Source organism: Vulpes lagopus, chromosome 13 (assembly GCF_018345385.1).
Source record: "Vulpes lagopus strain Blue_001 chromosome 13, ASM1834538v1, whole genome shotgun sequence".
Taxonomy (NCBI): Eukaryota; Metazoa; Chordata; class Mammalia; order Carnivora; family Canidae; genus Vulpes; species Vulpes lagopus.
In genome coordinates this window covers 40,050,722-40,068,744 of record NC_054836.1, presented here as the reverse complement: position 1 = coordinate 40,068,744, position 18,023 = coordinate 40,050,722, and the positions used below count along the sequence as shown (strand labels likewise).

General features: G+C 51.8%; 2 protein-coding genes across 10 annotated transcripts in view; both read left to right on the top strand.

Moving 5' to 3' along the window:
• HOXA3 (homeobox A3) overlaps nt 1–11,052 on the top strand; it is a 34,104-nt gene extending 23,052 nt beyond the window's left edge. For 7 of the 9 annotated variants that reach the window (XM_041727551.1, XM_041727545.1, XM_041727547.1 and 4 more), the window contains 2 exons: nt 7,269–7,917; nt 9,314–11,052. In XM_041727551.1, coding sequence (XP_041583485.1) covers nt 7,389–7,917; nt 9,314–10,113 — 1,329 coding nt within the window. In that variant the 5' untranslated portion in view covers nt 7,269–7,388 and the 3' untranslated portion in view covers nt 10,114–11,052. Of the gene's footprint in view, nt 1–3; nt 4,400–7,268; nt 7,918–9,313 lie in introns of those variants that run through there. The other 2 variants (XM_041727554.1, XM_041727548.1) reach the window with 2 other exon arrangements.
• A 4,596-nt stretch (nt 11,053–15,648) lies between these two features.
• HOXA2 (homeobox A2) lies at nt 15,649–17,912 on the top strand. Its single transcript, XM_041727557.1, has 2 exons — nt 15,649–16,047; nt 16,694–17,912. Exons 1-2 carry the CDS (start codon nt 15,660–15,662, stop codon nt 17,431–17,433), a joined length of 1,128 nt encoding a protein of 375 aa, XP_041583491.1. The 5' UTR covers nt 15,649–15,659; the 3' UTR covers nt 17,434–17,912.
• The last annotated feature ends 111 nt before the right edge of the window (nt 17,913–18,023 follow it).

Below are 18,023 nucleotides of genomic sequence, written 5' to 3'. Positions count from 1 at the left end.
CCGCTGATTGTTCATATCTAGAGTGAGTTATGGCTGTGAGAGACAAAGGTCAGGCGAGGAGACCCTGGTTCACCGACAGGACCCTCAGCCCCTCTCTTCCTTTGTTTCTCTCGTAGAACCGAAACCATTTGAAAGATCCCCAGTAGCGCCTCAGACTGAGTTTAATTCCCTGGAAAGTGTTGGTGGGTATAAAGGAAAGGGCACTTGGGGGCTGCTAGGTAAGCCCAGCGGCCTCCAGTGCTCTGGCGGCTTTGTCCACTGCAGCGGGCTGGAGTCCCAGGAGCTGAGCCCCAGGCGGAGGGAGGGTCCCGAAGCGCCGGCTCAGGCCGAGGTGGCCCGCGCTGCGCTCGCTCGGCAAGACTGCCCGGAGGGGGTGGAGGCTGGGTGGGTGGGAAGGGGAGATCGCTCCGGGGTGGTGGCGTTCGCCGGCGGCTGCGGTTAGAGAGGTAGGGCTGACCTGGGCAGCCGGAGCAGCTGGGGGAGAGAAATCAATGAGTGTGCAGATGCGCTGCCATTTTATTGATGATGCTTCGGGCCACTTTGTTCAGTGCTGGGTTGTGGGACACGCTTTCCCACATGCAGGACCAAAGGTGCCAGACCCAGAGGACGCGCCATTGTTTCCCTAGCACCCTCTCTACCCGGGCAGGGGTGAAGAAGGACAGCTCAGACCTAGGAGACGCTTAGGGTGGGGGTAAGCCTGCCTGACGCCCAGAAGCTCAGTTATTCTAAATTTTGGGAGACAGAGAAGGAGGGAGCCAGACCTCGGTTTGAGCTTCACATTGTGCACGACCTGGACACTCTATTGTAATGCACCCAGCCGGCTTGCAGAGTTTTAAGGACTGGCTAGTCCGCCCTGGGCTAGAGAGAATTCCAGAGGCAGAGTCTGCAAGAAGCAGAGGCAGACATGTCTCTCGGGCTTCCGACCCCAGAAACAGTGCTGCAGCCAGGATAGAGGCAGATGAGAGTTAAACTGTGCTTCCAAATTACCGGGAAAGCTCGCAGTAATTGCGCTTTGGGGACCCAGCACTCCTGGGAAGGATGAAAACTCCCTGAAAAGGTGAAGGAAACTTCGCTTTCCTCTGCTCTTAGAGATCTTGGAGTGCAGGAAAAGGGTGTCTACAAGGAGTCGGGAATCAGATTTGCCCATGACTTAAAAAAAAAAATCTTATTTCGTTCTGTACTTGAAAAAAAAAAATAAAATCAAGCTTCCCCTACTTGAGCGGGATTTACATCCCCAGAACGGAAGGGCTGCTTCTACCCTCCCCCGCTGCCGGCCTCCACGCTAACCGTGCTTAACTGAGGCCGTTTCAAGTGCTCTAAAACACCCCTTGGAAATAAAATGTAAGCTTTAATTGCTGTTCAATTACTTGTCAGCATTTCATATGATTTATGACCCAGTTCTGGCGCATTTTTGACCCAGTTAAAGACTCATAAATAATATAGTTTCGCTAGAAAGAATGAGAGAGGGAATAGAGGTTTGTTAAAAGCATCTTTTTATTGTCACTTCAGTGCCAGCAAGCGGAATAAATATCTAGGGATGGACTCTCAAACTGGTTCTGTATAAAAGTATGCACGGTGAGAAGAAACCAATAGTCCAGTTTATAGAGCACCAGTTGGTTTTTCCTTCATGGAAAGAGCTAATGCTATATATATATATATATATATATATATATATATATATATATATATATATAAAAGCTAGTCCCCTTTTACCCTCAAAATGCCAAAAACTCACCCTCACAGACAAGTGCATTTCCTCATTAATTTTCCTCCCCATTCCTGGATTTCCATTCTTCTTTTTTATCTCACCTTTCTCCCTGGCTGCACAGAGAGCCTCGGATCGACCCCAGGCCCTCCCCGGCATGTTCTCAAGGAGGCCCCTGTAAAGGGTAGAGAGGCACAAACGCACCTTCGCTATTCCAGATATTTTTGTAGTGCTGAGAAAATGTTTTCTTCTAAGTCCCCAATGGGTAAGACATATGGGAGCACAGGGGCTGGAGGCGGTGGTTTGGGGGAACCAAAGGGTCCTCTCCACAAAGAAAACCTCAGTGGTTTTGGCCGAGCAGGGTGAATGGCTGCAGGATCTGCCTAGAAGGGGCACCGCAGCAGCAGTGGTGGGTAATTCCCGGTAGTGGAAATTGACAGGCAGTATTTTACTCTTAAAAAACAATAACAAATTTAAAACCTTCAGCAGTCATAAATTATTATTTTTAATCACCTCGCCTGCCATGTTCCAAAAGCCATTCCTGTGGATTTCAGAAGGGAGGCCCAAACCCCGGAGGTCTACATGCCAGGGTGTCAGGACTCTAGACTTGAGGTCAGAGCTCCATTTCTGCCTGCTGTAGCCCGCCACCCAGAAGCCACCTAGTCTTGGGACCAGCAAAGACCCAGTCCCGAGCTCCCACCCCAAGCTTTCCCTCAACTCCCAAGGCTCCAGTCCTAGCATTTTGCCCGGCACCGTCTGGAGCTGGTGAAAAGGTATGCGCCCCAGATGCCCCAGCCCTCACCTCGGCGCCCTCGGCCCTCTTGGCCCAGGAGGTCCCCTCCCCTGGCAGGTTCTCACGGAAAGCTGGCCTTCCTTGCAGCTGGCTTAGCTGAGAAGGCGGTAAGAGTCGTGTCAGCAGTTTGGAGGAGAAAGTGCGGGTTGATTATTGACCCACGCCTTCTTTCTTCAAATGCCACATCCGACCCGGCCAGTTTGAAGAGAAAATGCAGCCGAGCGGATTTTTGCGGCGGCTCTCACCTCCTACGCTGCCCGGCTCCCTCTTTCAAGTTGCGCTGCCGCAATATGCCATAAGGAGCAAGTGTTTGCTGTTTTGTGCTCTGTTTACAGCTTTGGGGCGCCGAGTCATAAATCTTGCCCAGCCATAAATGACAAAAACCATTGGTATGCATGAGGCCACCCTGGCCAGGAGTGCTTTTTGATTTCTCCCTTTTCCCTTGGCTTTGTTTTTGCTCTAAGGTGACACTTTGGCTCCCTGACAGTTTAAACATACTACTTATATTTTTAACACCTTCCTTTGAGAAGGACTGGCCGTTGACACCTTGGAATTGCACGAAAGCTCCATTTCTCTTTTTGCCACACACATACCCTTGCAGAGTTCGCTTCTGAATCTGGAAGAGTGAGGCAGGCATTAGAAGGGAGGGAGACCATCCTCCTTAAAGTTGTGGCAATATTACCGGCCGCACTCTGGCCTTTCCTCTGCTTAGCGTCTCTGTATATCACTAATTAGGGGGGGGGGGAACCTCATAGACTTGGTGGGTGTTGGAGCCAGAGTTTTATCTCTTTCCCTGTGAGTGAGCTGCCTATCTGTACTGGGAAATGGGCACAGAAAAGCTAGAGACCCAGGTTTCTAAGGCACTCTCATGTGTACCTGAGCCCAGAGCATCCCATTTCACTTCCTAGACTTAAGTGCATTTCCCCCAGGCTACCTCCCTCCCGGCTGCAGGATTTTAAGGGTTTCTGCCTAAAAATGTAACCAAAGATAGCCCAGGTGGCTCTTGGGGAGGTCTCTTGAGAAAGGAGGCCCTACCCCTGTCCCCCAAAGATTGGTTTTGAGGTTCTCAGATTGGGGGTGGCCGATGTAGTAAAGTGCCCAAAGTCTGGGGAACTCTGCTTCTGGTTCTCTTTCCCCTTGCACCCCAACTGGAAGTGTCCAGGGCAGAGGGTTATGTGGTTTCTCAAATGGATTCCTAAGAAATAGAGCCCGGCAAGAGAGCCCCTTTGTGAGAGCCCTTTGTCCTCATTAGCATAATTTTCCTGGACTTTAGTGACGCCTAGAAGCGAGGAGAGGGAGGGCGTTGGGGGTTGGGGGGAGGCTGCCCTCCTCCCGCCGCCGCCGAGTTCCCCCTCTCGCTCCTGTCCCTCCCCTCGCCTCAGCCCCATCCCCCACGCCGCCCCGCGCTTCCCCAGCCGCCTCGGCCTCCCCTCCCGCCCGCCCCCAGCACCCCCCACCGCACCCCCCGACCAGACGCTGCTCCGCGTGTAATATTCATAAGAAACATACCCAAGTCGGTGCCACTAGCCCAGGCAGAGAGCCCTGCGCCGCGCTGGCGCTTATCTCCGGGCCGGGGCTGCTGCCCTCGGGAAGGGCAGGGGGCGGGGGTGTGGGGGAGGGGTGGGTGGGTGGGGTGGGTGGGAGGGGGGGTCCAAGCCGCCCCAGTCCGCCCTGGGCGAGCCGCGCCGGAGCAGCGAGGCGGCCACGCTCTGCGCCGCGGCGTCCGGGCCTTGGGGTCTCCCTCCCGCCCGCGGTCTCGGCTGATGCTGAGGGTCGGTGCCCAGCCCGCGCCTAGGGGACCGGCCGGGCCGCCGAGCCGGGCCGGGGGCCGGAGCCCGAGCCCGAGCCCGAGCCCGAGCCCGAGCCCGAGCCTGCGCCCGCGGCGCTCGTCAGAAGTTAAGGTAAGCAGGGCCACAACCCGCGGCTCTCAGCGCTGAATGGCGGAGTTTACGTCTCGGTGATTTATGGCCGCAGACTTAAATCTCGGTTCAAGAAGAGTTCACAAGCCGGAGCTTCCTTCCCGGCAGTGACTGATACCCTTACACTTCGAGTTCAGGCGGCTTTCTCATCCCCGCCCCCACCTCGTCCCTCGCCCCTAGCCCAGCCCCAACTTTTCTGGGTTGGGGTGGGAGGGAGGGAGGGGTGGGCAAGGGGACGCGGGGGCTCTCACCCGATATTCCCACTTAAACTCGGGGTGAGGGCAGGCTGAGGAAGGGGCGGGAGTGGAAACGGGGAGCGGTGTCTGAAGGAAGGAGGTTGAATTTGGGCAGATCTTCCAGAAAGACAATAGGGCTTGCTTTCTGCACTCAGTTTAGCCTCCTCAACTCTCTTTCAGCTCTTGCACCTGGGGGTTATTGTCCAGAAACAGATCTTTTTGGAGGAATCTCCTCCCATCCCCAGCCCTTGCCGGGGGTGGGGTGGGGGTGGGGGTGCAAAGCAAGTTTCCAGGCTGGCGGATCTCCAACTTCTTTACTAGGTTGCAAACTTTGGGGGCTGGGGTGGGGCGGGAGGGGGGAAATGTGTGGGCCCCACGGTGGTTGTCTGCTAACCTCAAACAATAGGAAGGACCTTGGTGGGATCACCGAGGAGAATTCATATTTTGAGTTTATGGGGGCTGTTGTATGTTCTTTGGTTTTTCACGGCATTTTTGTTATTTACAAGACAATGCACAACTTGATGAAAAGACTTAAGTAAGCAGCCGGCCAATATAGCTTGTGATAACGGATTAGCAAGTCACTTGAAATGCTGCACGTTCAAAATCACCTTAATTTTGTTTTATCTAATATCTTGCTGTTCAAGTGTCTGGAGTAATTTTCTTAACCTGACATTTTATTTTGCACAAGCCTACTATCTTAAAATTTTATAATGGCAGACATGAACACTGCCAAATGTAATAGGAGCTGTTTTCAGTGAAAGAACAGGAAACTGAGATATTCACAACTGCTATTCAGTTTTAAGTTTTATTTATTTTCGATCATGGTATCTGTTGGTTCCTATCTATCTCCAACATAGAAACAATACTCCAGAGCTCAAGATTACACACAGTAACTTCGGATATGGGAAGCTGTGATTTTTTAATTGAGGTTCTGGAAAATTAATTGTGCTTGTTTTCCAGATGTTGGTCAGATTGTTGCTTTAATAATGAAATCCAAAGGAACCCGTTATTAAAAACAAAATTATAATCATGCGCTGGTGGATGGTGTTTTCTGGTTAACAAAGTGTCGGCTAGTCCTAGAGAACTTGAATGACTCCAGGACTCAAATATACATATACATAGTTGGGGCATGAACTAAACCATTTTCTTCATGAATTTGTCATTGCATTTTTTTTTTCTTAGAGAAACTATCATTCTGTGTGTATGTGTGTGTGTGTGTGTGTATGAACTCACATGGAACTTTTCTCAGCTGAGAACCAGAGATTGACCATGAAAAGGTTGAAAACAAAATAAAACATAGATTTCACTTCTGCAAACTGCTTTCTAAATAATAAATTTTAAAAAAGAGTTGAGAAGGCTTTTTAGTTGCTTTTAAGATTTCCAGGGTTGACCTTTACTTGGTGTCTCTGAAGCAGGTAAATAGGCCAAGTAACAAACATCAACAACAACAGCACACAAAGATCAGGGAACTCTGGCAGGATTTTATGGCTTGTGCTTCCATCCCTCGTCCGGAGCCAAATGACCCCCATACATCAAATTACATAGCAGTTTCTAAGACAGAACCTATTATCGTTAAGTTGGAAGGAGAGTTCAAGCCGTGGTCATGGAGATGAACGCTGGTTTTTCAGGTTCCTGGTGGGTTGTTTTTTTCTCTAATCCATCATGTTTTAACAGGTAGAATTTGATAGTTGCCCTGAATAACAGCACCTCAGAAAAGTCCAAGGCAGGAGGGTCTGGGAACCTTCTGCAACAGGGGAAAAGAGGTGGGAGTGGCTTGCTGGGTCCTGCCTGAGAAATAGGGAGAGGAAAGGAGTAAAGAACTGTCCAGGATTTGAGTTTGACTTGCTAGAGCGAGTGTTGTTGTTGGTCCCTTCCCACACAGGATGTTCCATCCAAAGTTTTCTCTCTCCCCTTCTTGGCCACAAGGGGCTCATTTGGAGGAGGTAGGTCATATCCCTGCACAGGGATAGATTAACTGCCTAACAAGCTCAGCTTCTGAAACCCAGCAGGGTAGAGTAGAGCAATTGCCTGAAAATTTTTTATGCATACCTCTGTTGGGTGCTGGAAGATCCAGGCAGGGGCTGGATGGGAAGTCACCTCGCGTCAGGGCTCTTTTGCCAAGTATCAGTCGTAAGCAAGGATTGGAGAACAGATTGTCAGCCTAACCTCCCCTGTGCCCCCTTGCCCCTTCCTCCAAGATCCTGAGAGGGAAGGAGTCGCGGGGCTCACTGGACAAGGCTAAAGAGCGGTGATGAAGGGACACCCCCAAGTTTCTCCTTCCCTGGAAAAGAAGAATCCCAGCCCAGTTTCTTTCTAGCTCGTCAGCCTTTCTTCTTCTGGACTCCAGGTCTGGAGACCCGACTTCCAGCCCTCGCTGACTCCCCTCCTCTCTCCCCGGAAAACCCCCCAACTCCAGACGCAAGTTAAGCAAATATTTGTAGCTGCCAGTAAATTCCAGCGGCTTTTTATAGCGCGGCTCTCTGCGCCCGGGGCCAAGTCGTGCTGCTAAATATTGCTGACCACTTTTTCTTTTATGGCTTTCATGTCACTTAGCTATTGAGAGTAAGATGGATTTGCGCGGAGCCCTCACCGCGCTGCGATTCTCGCCCCCCCAGGTCTGCGCGGGGCGGCAATTGGCGGCGGAGCGTCACGTGACCGCGGGGGCGTGCCAATGTGCGCCCTCACGGGTGTCAAGCCCCTGTCAGTGTGTGCGATCAAGATCGTGAAGCAACGCGATGCAAAAAGCGACCTACTACGACAGCTCCGCGATCTACGGTGGCTACCCCTACCAGGCAGCCAACGGGTTCGCTTATAATGCCAGTCAGCAGCCGTACCCGGCGTCCGCGGCCCTGGGCGCCGACGGCGAGTACCACCGGCCCGCCTGCTCGCTCCAGTCGCCCGCCAGCGCCGGGGGCCATCCCAAGGCTCACGAGTTGAGCGAGGCGTGTCTGCGCACCCTGAGTGGCCCGCCCAGCCAGCCCCCAGGCCTGGGCGAGCCACCCTTGGCCCCGCCACCGCCCCAGGCCGCGCCCCCTGCTCCACAGCAGCCTCAACCCCCACCGCCGCAGCCCCCAGCACCTGCTCCGGCCGCGCCCCCTCCCCCCTCTTCGGTCTCCCCACCTCAGAATGCCAGCAGCAACCCCACCCCCGCCAGCGCAGCCAAGAGCCCCCTCCTCAACTCACCTACCGTGGCCAAACAAATCTTCCCCTGGATGAAAGAGTCTCGGCAAAACACAAAGCAGAAAACCAGCGGCTCCAGCTCAGGTAAAGCGGTGCCTTCTGAGGAGGGTCCTCTGGCCTGGCCACGCCACTTCCAGCTGCGGCCAGGACAGTCTGGGAGCCCTGGAACATTTTCAAGAATTAACTGCTCCTTCTCCCTCAAACTAGGGGGTTGGGGGGGCGACAGGACTCTGCGTGCCCAGGAACCCCCAGAGAGAGACCTGATGGGAGCCTCTCTTGACTGCTTCAAGAGCAAGTGGGGCCTAGTGAGTCTGGAATCCCTTCTTGCTCCACTCTTGGAGTTAGGACCTTTGGACACAACAAACCTGAGCTCCACTCTCTCTCTCTAGCACAACTCCTCATTTCTAATGAAACAGTGACATCCGCTCCACACTGAAGTGTGGAAGAATAAAAGCAGGCCTAGTCAACCATCCAAGTGAGAATCAACACTTTGCTTATAAACAGAGCCTATTTTTAATTTTTTGCTCCAGTAGATGGAGTGGCTGCCCTTCCTCTGGGAAGGCCCTACTCAGACTTAGTACAATGAAGGCAGCCAGGGATCTCCTGGGGGAGGGGATTTGGCCTTGTCATGCTAATAGGAACCACATGGGCCTCCTGGAACTAAACTGGAGGACAGGCCTTGGGTCTGGGGCTTCCCAGCATCTTGGTCACTGTTGCCCCTGCTTTCTCCAGTTGCCAGTACTCTGCCCTGAACCTGAGCATCTGGAACCCTCCAGAGTCAAGATTTGGGGGTGGGGTGGGGATAGGAGGGCACAGGATTGGTGTACAAAAATGGGAGGCTGCTTGATGACATGAAGAATCCTAATAAATAGGCATCAGGGGCCTGGGTCACCCCACTAGAAATTGATATTTTCAGTGGGATCTCTTCCTTTGGGCACAGAAAGCCTTCCAGATTGGGGCTTCCACTCCAAAGCATCTCCACTGGGTAGACAAAATGAGTGGTCAGTTGAGGCAAATGTCCAGTCCTTCAGTCAGACAGTGAGAGGGGAAAGGTTTATTGAGTGTGTATTAGGTGCTCCACATTCCAGGTGCTGTGAAGGGAGTGATGGGAGACCTGCCCACAGGGAGCTTGTAGTTCTTGATAGGCCTGAAGGGATCAGCAAATGATTCAGAAAGTGATGAGCTCCAAGAGGGAAATACAGACCAGAGAAGCAAACTGGGGGTTCTGCTTTTCTGTCCTTACCTCTCCACACTTAGGGAAGCTTCTGACTTGCAACTTGACTGAAGGAGGGACTAGCTACCCAGCTACTGGCACTGTTTCCCCACCAGGACACAGGGCAGCACCTAGTTCCCCCTCCCCCTTTTTGGGCCCTGACAGATGGAGGGATCTTGGGGCCTGGAGCAAGGAGGAGCCTGGCTGGGTCAGGGGCTAGGCGGGGCCTGGGGCCGCCCCTGACGGCACTCTTCTCTGTCCTCACAGGGGAGAGCTGCGCTGGCGACAAGAGCCCGCCTGGGCAGGCGTCGTCCAAACGGGCGCGCACCGCCTACACGAGCGCGCAGCTGGTGGAGCTGGAGAAAGAATTCCACTTCAACCGCTACCTGTGCCGGCCACGCCGCGTGGAGATGGCCAACCTGCTGAACCTCACCGAGCGCCAGATCAAGATCTGGTTCCAGAATCGCCGCATGAAGTACAAGAAGGATCAGAAGGGCAAGGGCATGCTGACGTCATCAGGGGGCCAGTCCCCAAGTCGCAGCCCAGTGCCCCCTGGCGCGGGCGGCTATCTGAACTCTATGCATTCGCTGGTCAACAGCGTCCCATATGAGCCCCAGTCGCCCCCGCCTTTCTCCAAGCCTCCCCAGGGCGCCTATGGGCTGCCCCCCGCCTCCTACCCCGCCCCCCTGCCAAGCTGCGCTCCCCCACCGCCCCCACAGAAGCGCTACACCGCGGCGGGGGCGGGGGGTACACCCGACTACGACCCACACGCGCATGGCCTGCAGGGCAACGGCAGCTATGGGACCCCACACTTACAGGGAAGCCCCGTCTTCGTGGGGGGCAGCTATGTGGAGCCCATGAGCAACTCTGGGCCTGCCCTCTTTGGCCTAACTCACCTCCCCCACGCCGCCCAGGCCGCCATGGACTACGGGGGTGCTGGGCCGCTGGGCAGCGGCCACCATCACGGGCCCGGGCCAGGGGAGCCGCACCCCACCTACACGGACCTTACCGCCCACCATCCTTCTCAGGGAAGAATTCAGGAAGCCCCCAAGCTCACCCACCTGTGATGGTGGGCTCGGGGCTGCGCGCCAGGAGAGTCCCCCTGCCCCCACCTTTCTTCTACGTTTACTTTTTTTTTTTTTTTGGTTTTGTTTTATGGTTCCTCCGGTCCTCCCTTCTCTCTCCTCCGCCCCCACTACCTTCCCCCCACCCCGTTTTGTTTTCTTTGGTAACGCGTTTTTATAGTTTATCTGACGTAGCAATCTTGGTTGCTGGAATGGCTGTCAGTATCAGTAGCGATGTTTATCTCCTCCCACCCCTCGCTCGGCCGCTGGCCCTGCATCCTTTACCTTCTTTACTCTTTGATCAGAAACAGGGTATATGAACAAATTTTCTAGCCGAGTTCTTCAATGTGAATTTGTTCGTACATTATGGCTCCCGAGGGGAAGCAATTACTTTTTTTTTTTCTTAATTTTTAGGTTTTTTTTTAATTGCACTTCTTGTAAAGAGCGAGAAAAAATCAAAGGCGCTTTGAAACAGGGGCTCCCTGTGCAAGGATGACTAAGTGTACGTCTTTCCGTGTGTGTATGCTGGTGAACAGTCAGATTTATTTATATTTTTTTTGCAAGCATTGAATAATCTAAGTTTTAAATATTATTTATCCCCATCCGTTCGTATTTATATTAAAGAAATTCTGTACCCTGATTGTTCAGAAGGTTTCTTGGGCCTTTTGTTCAATAGTGTATTGGCGTACATAGAAAAAATTTTTTATTTGAAAGGGAAATATAATTCCTTTATAAAAACGATAATGATGCAATAATACCAGAGAGGATCCAGCTTTTGAAAACAGTGATTTAGGTTTGTAACATCCGGCGAAACTGAAAAAAAAAAATCTGTAAACGTGAAAAAAATGCTAGATTTGTTTTGAGAGTTCTACATTCCTTGCTGCTCACATTCTGAGAAAGTAAACAAAAAAAATAAATAAATAAAGTTTTTATTCTGAATAATATCCGTGTTGAGAAGGGGTTCTTTGGCCGAAGAAGGGGGTCTGCGTGAAATCCAGGCAGAGGCGAAGTGGCTGAGCAGGCCGCGGCAAGCCTTGCAGCCCGGAGTGGGGCCTGGCCAGGCGGCGCGCCTGGGAGCACGGCGAATTCCTGGGAAGGCTGCAGGAGCTCCTGGAGGCGGGCGGCTCTGGACGCGCCGAGCGCCAGCCCGCTGGGCTGCCTGGTTCCCAGCTGCCGCCGAGGGGCCTGCGCGGGCGCAGGGGCTGCGGAGCGCCGAGTGCGGGGGAAACAAAAGGCAGCCGGCCCGAAGCCCGGCGGGGCCGCACAGGTGCCCGAGAGGCCCCGCCGGGGAGTAACGCTGGGCGGTCTTCTCCAAGATCTTCCTCCAGGTCAAAGCGGACCAGCCAGTGCCCCAACCCTGGGCATCACCAGCCTCGCGGAGGATGCCGAGCATTTTCTGGAGCAACCGGCCTCTCTGTGGATGCTTTTTCCGTCCCTCATCGCTCCAGGAGGAAAGAATCAGTCCTAAAATCGCCCCTGGGAGCTAGGCGGCCCAAAGGAGACAGAACCTCGCCCAGGTCTCCAGCAAAAGAAAGGCTGACCTCCCAGGAGCCTCCCCAGCCCTGCCCTGGACTGCTGGACTCCCAGCGTCGGCTTCCTCCCGGAATTTAGGATTTGGCATCCTCTGGATTTATTTCCTCTCCTTCATCCCTCCTGGCTCTCCTTTTATGGCCCCATGGGGAGGAGGAGAGAGAAAGGAGATTGGTATCTTTCTAATAAAAACGCAATTTTATAAGTACTTCTTTCATTTGATGCTGCAAGAGCTAAACATTACATTTCTACTCCTGGATTTAGGACAGGGCTGCCTACTGACTGGCTGGCAGGGGCAAAAGCAGGCACAGGAAAGGGCAATATTTTTACCTTCAGAGTAAAGAATTGCTTGGAGAAGGAACCAAATTCAGAAAGTGAAAACCTCAGAACTGTATCCCCATCAACATCTCCTTTCTAAATTGGAAATGAGGAACCACCTGCGTCTCAGGATCAGAAGCATCTGATGTGAGAAATAAATCCTCCTTCTCCCTGGATTGTATCTTTCAGAGACGGAGGTGAAAAATGTCGCCATTTTGTTTGCAATCCAAAATATCCATCATCATGGCCTCTATCTTTCCCCTGAGAAGCTCCCTCAGGTGATCTTTAGAAATAGGCACTGGAGCCATTTTGGGGGTATCTCTTGGGTCCACAGGAGCTGCTTTTAGGAAACCTTCTCACATTTTAAGAAAAAGAAAAAGGCTCAGAAGATGCAAAGCCAGGCAGCTGTAGAGATCTGGGTGTTTCTCTCACAGCCAGAGATGCTTCTCCCACATCTGTTCTTGGGCTCCTGATACACATTTAAAAAAAAAAAAAAAGAGTTTGAGTAGATTTGCTCCCCACCCCACCCCAACCTCCCTGCCGAAATATGGCGCACCTCAGAAATGCAGAGGCTGGAAAATCAGCCTTTGTGAGGACTGGAGCTTCCAGTCTTTTGCTTGTTCAGATCTGAACTGAGCAGGCTAAGCAACCACAGAATCTTCTTATGAGTAAAAATTTTACAGAACTGTATAAAATTACCTGGTAATATAAGGAACAGTGGAGAGAGCACACGAGAGAGAGCAAGAGATCGAGAGAGGGAGAGAGCCAGCGAGCGAGTGCTATCCATTCACAGAGGAAAATCTTGCATAGATACCACTATTTGAACCCATTTCTAAAATCTGCTGTTTATTTGAGAGGGGACTGGTTTGGAGGCATCCTCCTTCCCTCAGGGCACAGATTTTTAAATGAGATTCCAGTATCATTTCCCATATCTTGGCACTCAAAACATTCATTTTGGGTTTCAAAGAAAAAAAATATTGATCTCACCTCCAGCTTCAAAGATATTAAAAATAAGTCCTTATTAAAATATTCCTGAGTTAAAGTAACAGATTTGGGGAAGATTTCAATGTTGAATGGGCAAAGAAAAGGGTTTGCTTCCAGATGGTATTTGAATTAAGGCCGCTGAGGCGAGCAGAAAGCTCTCACCCACGCAGCCCCTGACAAAGCCTCAGCGATATGGGGGCAGCGCTGCTCCCTCTCCATAGCTCCCCCTCCCCTTAGCCCCTCAATATTATTTCTGGTAAAAGCAAATGCCAAAAGCCACTATCCCAGAATGTGCAAAGCACCTTTCCTAAAAGCAGCCTTATAACTCTTCCTGCTGCCAAAAAGATATCTTTAAAAAGACTAGTTTTCCTTGTTTACTTGCGTTTCCTGCTCTCCTCTTTGCTCGGCCACATTTGATCTTGGAAAGAGCTCGAAGCTGAAATGTGTTCTTAAGGGCCAGAAGCTGTCAAGGCTTTTGGTGAGCAAGATTGATCGCGCCCAGACTTCCTTCAGAGCTTTGTTTGGAATAAAAGCAAGAAAACTGAAAAACCTCACATTTTCCAAAATAGCATCTCTATCTGTAAGGCGATGCTCTGGGCTAGTCAATGATGGAGGCCGCTTTATATCTAATTTCCAACCCAAGCCCCCTTTGATGCTGGCCTCAGAAATGGAGTCCTAGCCTTGTGCTGCGGTCGGCCTTTCTTGTTTTCTACGTAGATTTTTCTCCCCCACCAACCTCTCTCTCCCTGGCCATCAGAATGATTTATTTTCCTGCCACGGATGCCTGCCGGCCTGGGGGAGTCTGATCACTTGGTCCATTTCAAAGGAAGCAAAAGCGAATCATCATCCTCAGGGTTTGAGGGAAAAGAGATACCTTCAGATTTCTCTCTCAGCCTCCTCCCCTCCTTCTGGCTTGGTGGATTTGTAAAAAGTTATTGTTTGATTCCTAAAGGTGTTATCTTTTGAACCCTCCAGCACAGTCCAAGATGCCCTCAGTCTCAAGTCTCCGAATTGGAAAAGAGAGCGAGTGAACAGAGAAAAGAGAACCTTTATAATTCCTCCTGAGGTTGCCCTCTCTCACCTGCGGTGCTGTTTCCCACAGCAGAACCTGAGTGCAAACATCGCTGGTGGCCAAGGAGCAGAAAGGTGCGGGAGACGATTTGGGCTGCCAGGGAACACACATTGCATCTGAACGCACAAGCCCCCAATCAGAGCGAAAAAGGACCAGGAGAAGGAGAGAAAAAGAAAAAGAAAGGAAGGAAGGAAGAAGAGGAACAAGCGCCTTCTCCCTCCCTGCTGCTAACTTCCAACAGACTTCCTGGAAATCAGAAATACTCACCGCACCCGAGCCCTACGGGTATGAAACCCAGAATGCCAGGAGCCGCAGGAGCCTGCTCCGGGTGGCATTGCTTTGGTTGGCCGCCGCCCTGGCTACAGGGATTTGGACACATGGACCTGGGGTTGTTGTCTTGCTTGGCACATGCATCTATCTTTCTCGAGCTACTCCTGAAAAGTTGATGGCACAGGAAGGTTGGGAAGCTTTGAGAGCCGCCTCCCGTCTTCCGCTTCCCTCTGGAGCCAGATGCCTAGCTGCCCTGGAAAAGCCGGCTAACAATGGGCCGGGGTCCGGGTCCGGGGGCGAGGACTCGGAGCTGGGCTTTGGGAGGGGGGCGAGGGCATGCGGGAGGGGTTTGGGGAAGGAGAGGTGGACAGAAGTGAGACGGAAGGGGAGAGGGGAGAAGAGGGAAAAAAAGAGGAAAAGAGGTAAAGACAGAGAGGAAGGAAAACAAGGATCACTTGTGAGATCCAGGAACTGGTTAGAAAAGGCGGAGGAGGAAAAGGGGAATAAAAGAGGGGAGACCCCAAAATGAATCCTCTCTTCTGTGTCTCCTCTCTTCCTCTCCTTCTCTCTCCTCTCTCTCTCTCTCTCTCTCCCCCCCCTCCCTCCCTCTCCCTCTCTCTTTCTTCTCCCTGTCTCATCTCCCCTCTCCCTCTGCTCCTTCCTCCTGCCTTAGCAGAACTTATGTGGCTGGGATGCGGGGCTCTCGGGTGTCAAAACTTTGAAGATTAATGGATTACTTTGTTAATGACTGCAGGCGTCAGACTGAGGTGCTTAAATGATTTGTGAGGTGCGAGGCGTCTTCCCGACAGTCCCAAACAATGCGCGGAGTGTGCGGGGGAGGCAGAGGGCAGCCGCCGGCGGGCCGGCAGCAGGGCTCACACTCGCACACACTCACACTCCACACACTCCCAGGCGCACACACCAGATCTGTGCAGATCAGGAGGCAGGCAGGCACCCTGGCCCCCACGCACTCCCGGGCATCCCCACCCACCCACCTATATGTATTTTTGCCCTGAAAAAAGTGTAAATAAAGCCTCGCTGGCCCCCAATGAGGCGTTCCTTCCCGACTTTTTTGGATCAATCAAACAGACAGTGGCTTCTTTTGATTAAAGCCCAAATTGTCATTGGGCAGAAGCAATCATGTGACAGCCAATTCGGTCCAATTTCAACCTTGTCTCCATGAATTCAATAGTTTAATAGTAGCGCGGTCCCCATACGGCTGTAATCAGTGAATTAGAAAAAAAACACCCCAGCAGCGATCTTCTATGATAGATTTTTTTTTTCCTCTGCTCTCGTCTTTTTCTTGGGCCTTGCCCCCCCAAAGCCCCTCCAGAAGAGGGAACTTTTTCTCCGAGGGGGCTCCAAGGAGAAGGCCATGAATTACGAATTTGAGCGAGAGATTGGTTTTATCAATAGCCAGCCGTCGCTCGCTGAGTGCCTGACATCTTTTCCCCCTGTCGCTGATACATTTCAAAGTTCATCAATCAAGACCTCGACGCTTTCACACTCGACACTGATTCCTCCTCCTTTTGAGCAGACCATTCCCAGCCTGAACCCGGGCAGTCACCCTCGCCACGGCGCTGGCGGCCGCCCCAAGCCGAGCCCCGCGGGCAGCCGCGGCAGTCCGGTGCCCGCCGGCGCCCTGCAGCCGCCCGAGTACCCCTGGATGAAGGAGAAGAAGGCGGCCAAGAAAACCGCGCTGCCGCCCGCCGCCGCCGCCGCCGCCGCCGCCGCCACCGGCCCTGCCTGCCTCGGCCACAAAGGTCAGTGCAAAGACTTGGCCCCAGGTCCCGGGACCCCTTCTCCCCGCCCGGGCCGCCCGGGGAGCCGCTCTGGGGGAGGGGAGCGTGGGCTGGGAGAGCAGGGGGAGAGAGGGAGAGATGCTTGGCTGCCTTCCCTTCCCCTGTGGGCTCAGGAGTGGGTTTGATGGAGAGAAAAGGGATCCTGCGCTGCACAATGAGACACACATATATTTTTAAGAAGAGGGGGGCGAAACTTTCCCTAACTTGTGTAATGTGGGATGATTTATTTGAGTTGGAACTGACCTCCTCTTGTCTAGTTGTCCTAGAGTTTGGCTTTTTGACAGTAATGAAGAGTGATAGATCGCTCTTGCTCAGCTAAGCAGCTGATGCATTAATTATAAATTGTGGTGTGGCTAATATAAAGTTTGCTCCCGGATGGAGAGGTTGGGGGGAGCCACAGGCAGGAATTTGATGGAGGTGGAAGAGATGGGGTCTCCCCGGGCTGGGCTCCCAGGAAAGGCAGCACAATAGCTCTCCTGCATCCAGGGGCGGCCATTTTGTTGCAGTTGATCTTTTCTGCTATATTTATTCTCCAGTGGAATAACCCCGCTCGGACCCCTCCACCTCCAACCGTGCGTGTGTCTCTTGTTGGTTTCCTTTTCCGCAGAATCCCTGGAAATCGCCGATGGCAGCGGCGGGGGCTCCCGGCGCCTGAGAACTGCTTACACCAACACGCAGCTTTTGGAGCTGGAGAAAGAATTTCATTTCAACAAGTACCTTTGCAGACCCCGAAGGGTGGAAATTGCAGCGCTGCTGGATTTGACTGAGAGACAAGTGAAAGTGTGGTTTCAGAACCGCAGGATGAAGCACAAGAGGCAGACCCAGTGCAAGGAGAACCAGAACAGCGAAGGGAAATTTAAAAGCCTCGAAGACTCTGAGAAAGTGGAGGAGGACGAGGAAGAGAAGTCTCTCTTTGAGCAAGCCCTCAGCGTCTCCGGGGCCCTTCTGGAGAGAGAAGGTTACACTTTTCAGCAAAATGCCCTCTCTCAGCAGCAGGCTCCCAATGGACACAATGGCGACTCCCAAAGTTTCCCAGTTTCGCCTTTAACCAGCAATGAGAAAAATCTGAAACATTTTCAGCACCAGTCACCCACTGTTTCTAACTGCTTGTCAACAATGGGCCAGAACTGTGGCTCTGGTCTAAACAATGACAGTCCCGAGACCCTGGAGGTCCCCTCTTTGCAGGACTTTAACGTTTTTTCCACAGATTCCTGCCTGCAGCTTTCAGATGCAGTCTCGCCCAGTTTGCCAGGTTCCCTCGACAGTCCCGTAGATATTTCAGCTGACAGCTTTGACTTTTTTACAGACACACTCACCACAATCGACTTGCAGCATCTGAATTACTAAAAACATTAAAGCAAAACAAAGCATCACAAAACAAAACCCCCTTTGACCAGGTGGTTTGGCCTTCTTTTATTCTGAGAGAGTTGAATTTTATTTTATTTTCTTCTAGACCTACCCTGTCTCTCCTCTAAATGTGGAAGATTTTCTGTTTAGTGATTCTCCCGGTCCAGTCTCAGAGCCATCTTTTACAGATTATTTTGGAGTTTTAGTTGTTCTAAATCTAATCCAACGACCCTCTATGTGATTTCCTGAAAGCAATATATGAGGCCTGCAAGAAAGTGATCATATAATTGTATCTTCACTTTCTTTTTATTTTTGTATTACATTAGGATGCATTGTCATGAGTATTTTTGGTAGAATAAATTCTCCTTTGCTATAAGTAGCTTCTTATTTTTTTTCTCCCCCCTCTTTCTCAAGGCTCATAACGGTTTCTTTTTCTTCTTTTAGTCTAACTTGGTAAATAAAATTCTGGTCACAATCCATCTTCTTTTTCCATTTTAATATATTTATTAAGGGGGCATGTTCAAAGTCTTCAACAGACAACAACAAAAAAGAATGCCAGAAAATGGTTAGGACTTCTGAGAAGTGTTTTT

Bases quoted from the DNA above. Each gene is read 5' to 3' on its own strand.
- HOXA2 (XM_041727557.1), top strand. From the start codon at position 15,660: ATGAATTACGAATTTGAGCGAGAGATTGGTTTTATCAATAGCCAGCCG. The intron at 16,048-16,693 runs GTCAGTGCAAAG...CCTTTTCCGCAG, and splicing joins TGCCTGCCTCGGCCACAAAG to AATCCCTGGAAATCGCCGAT.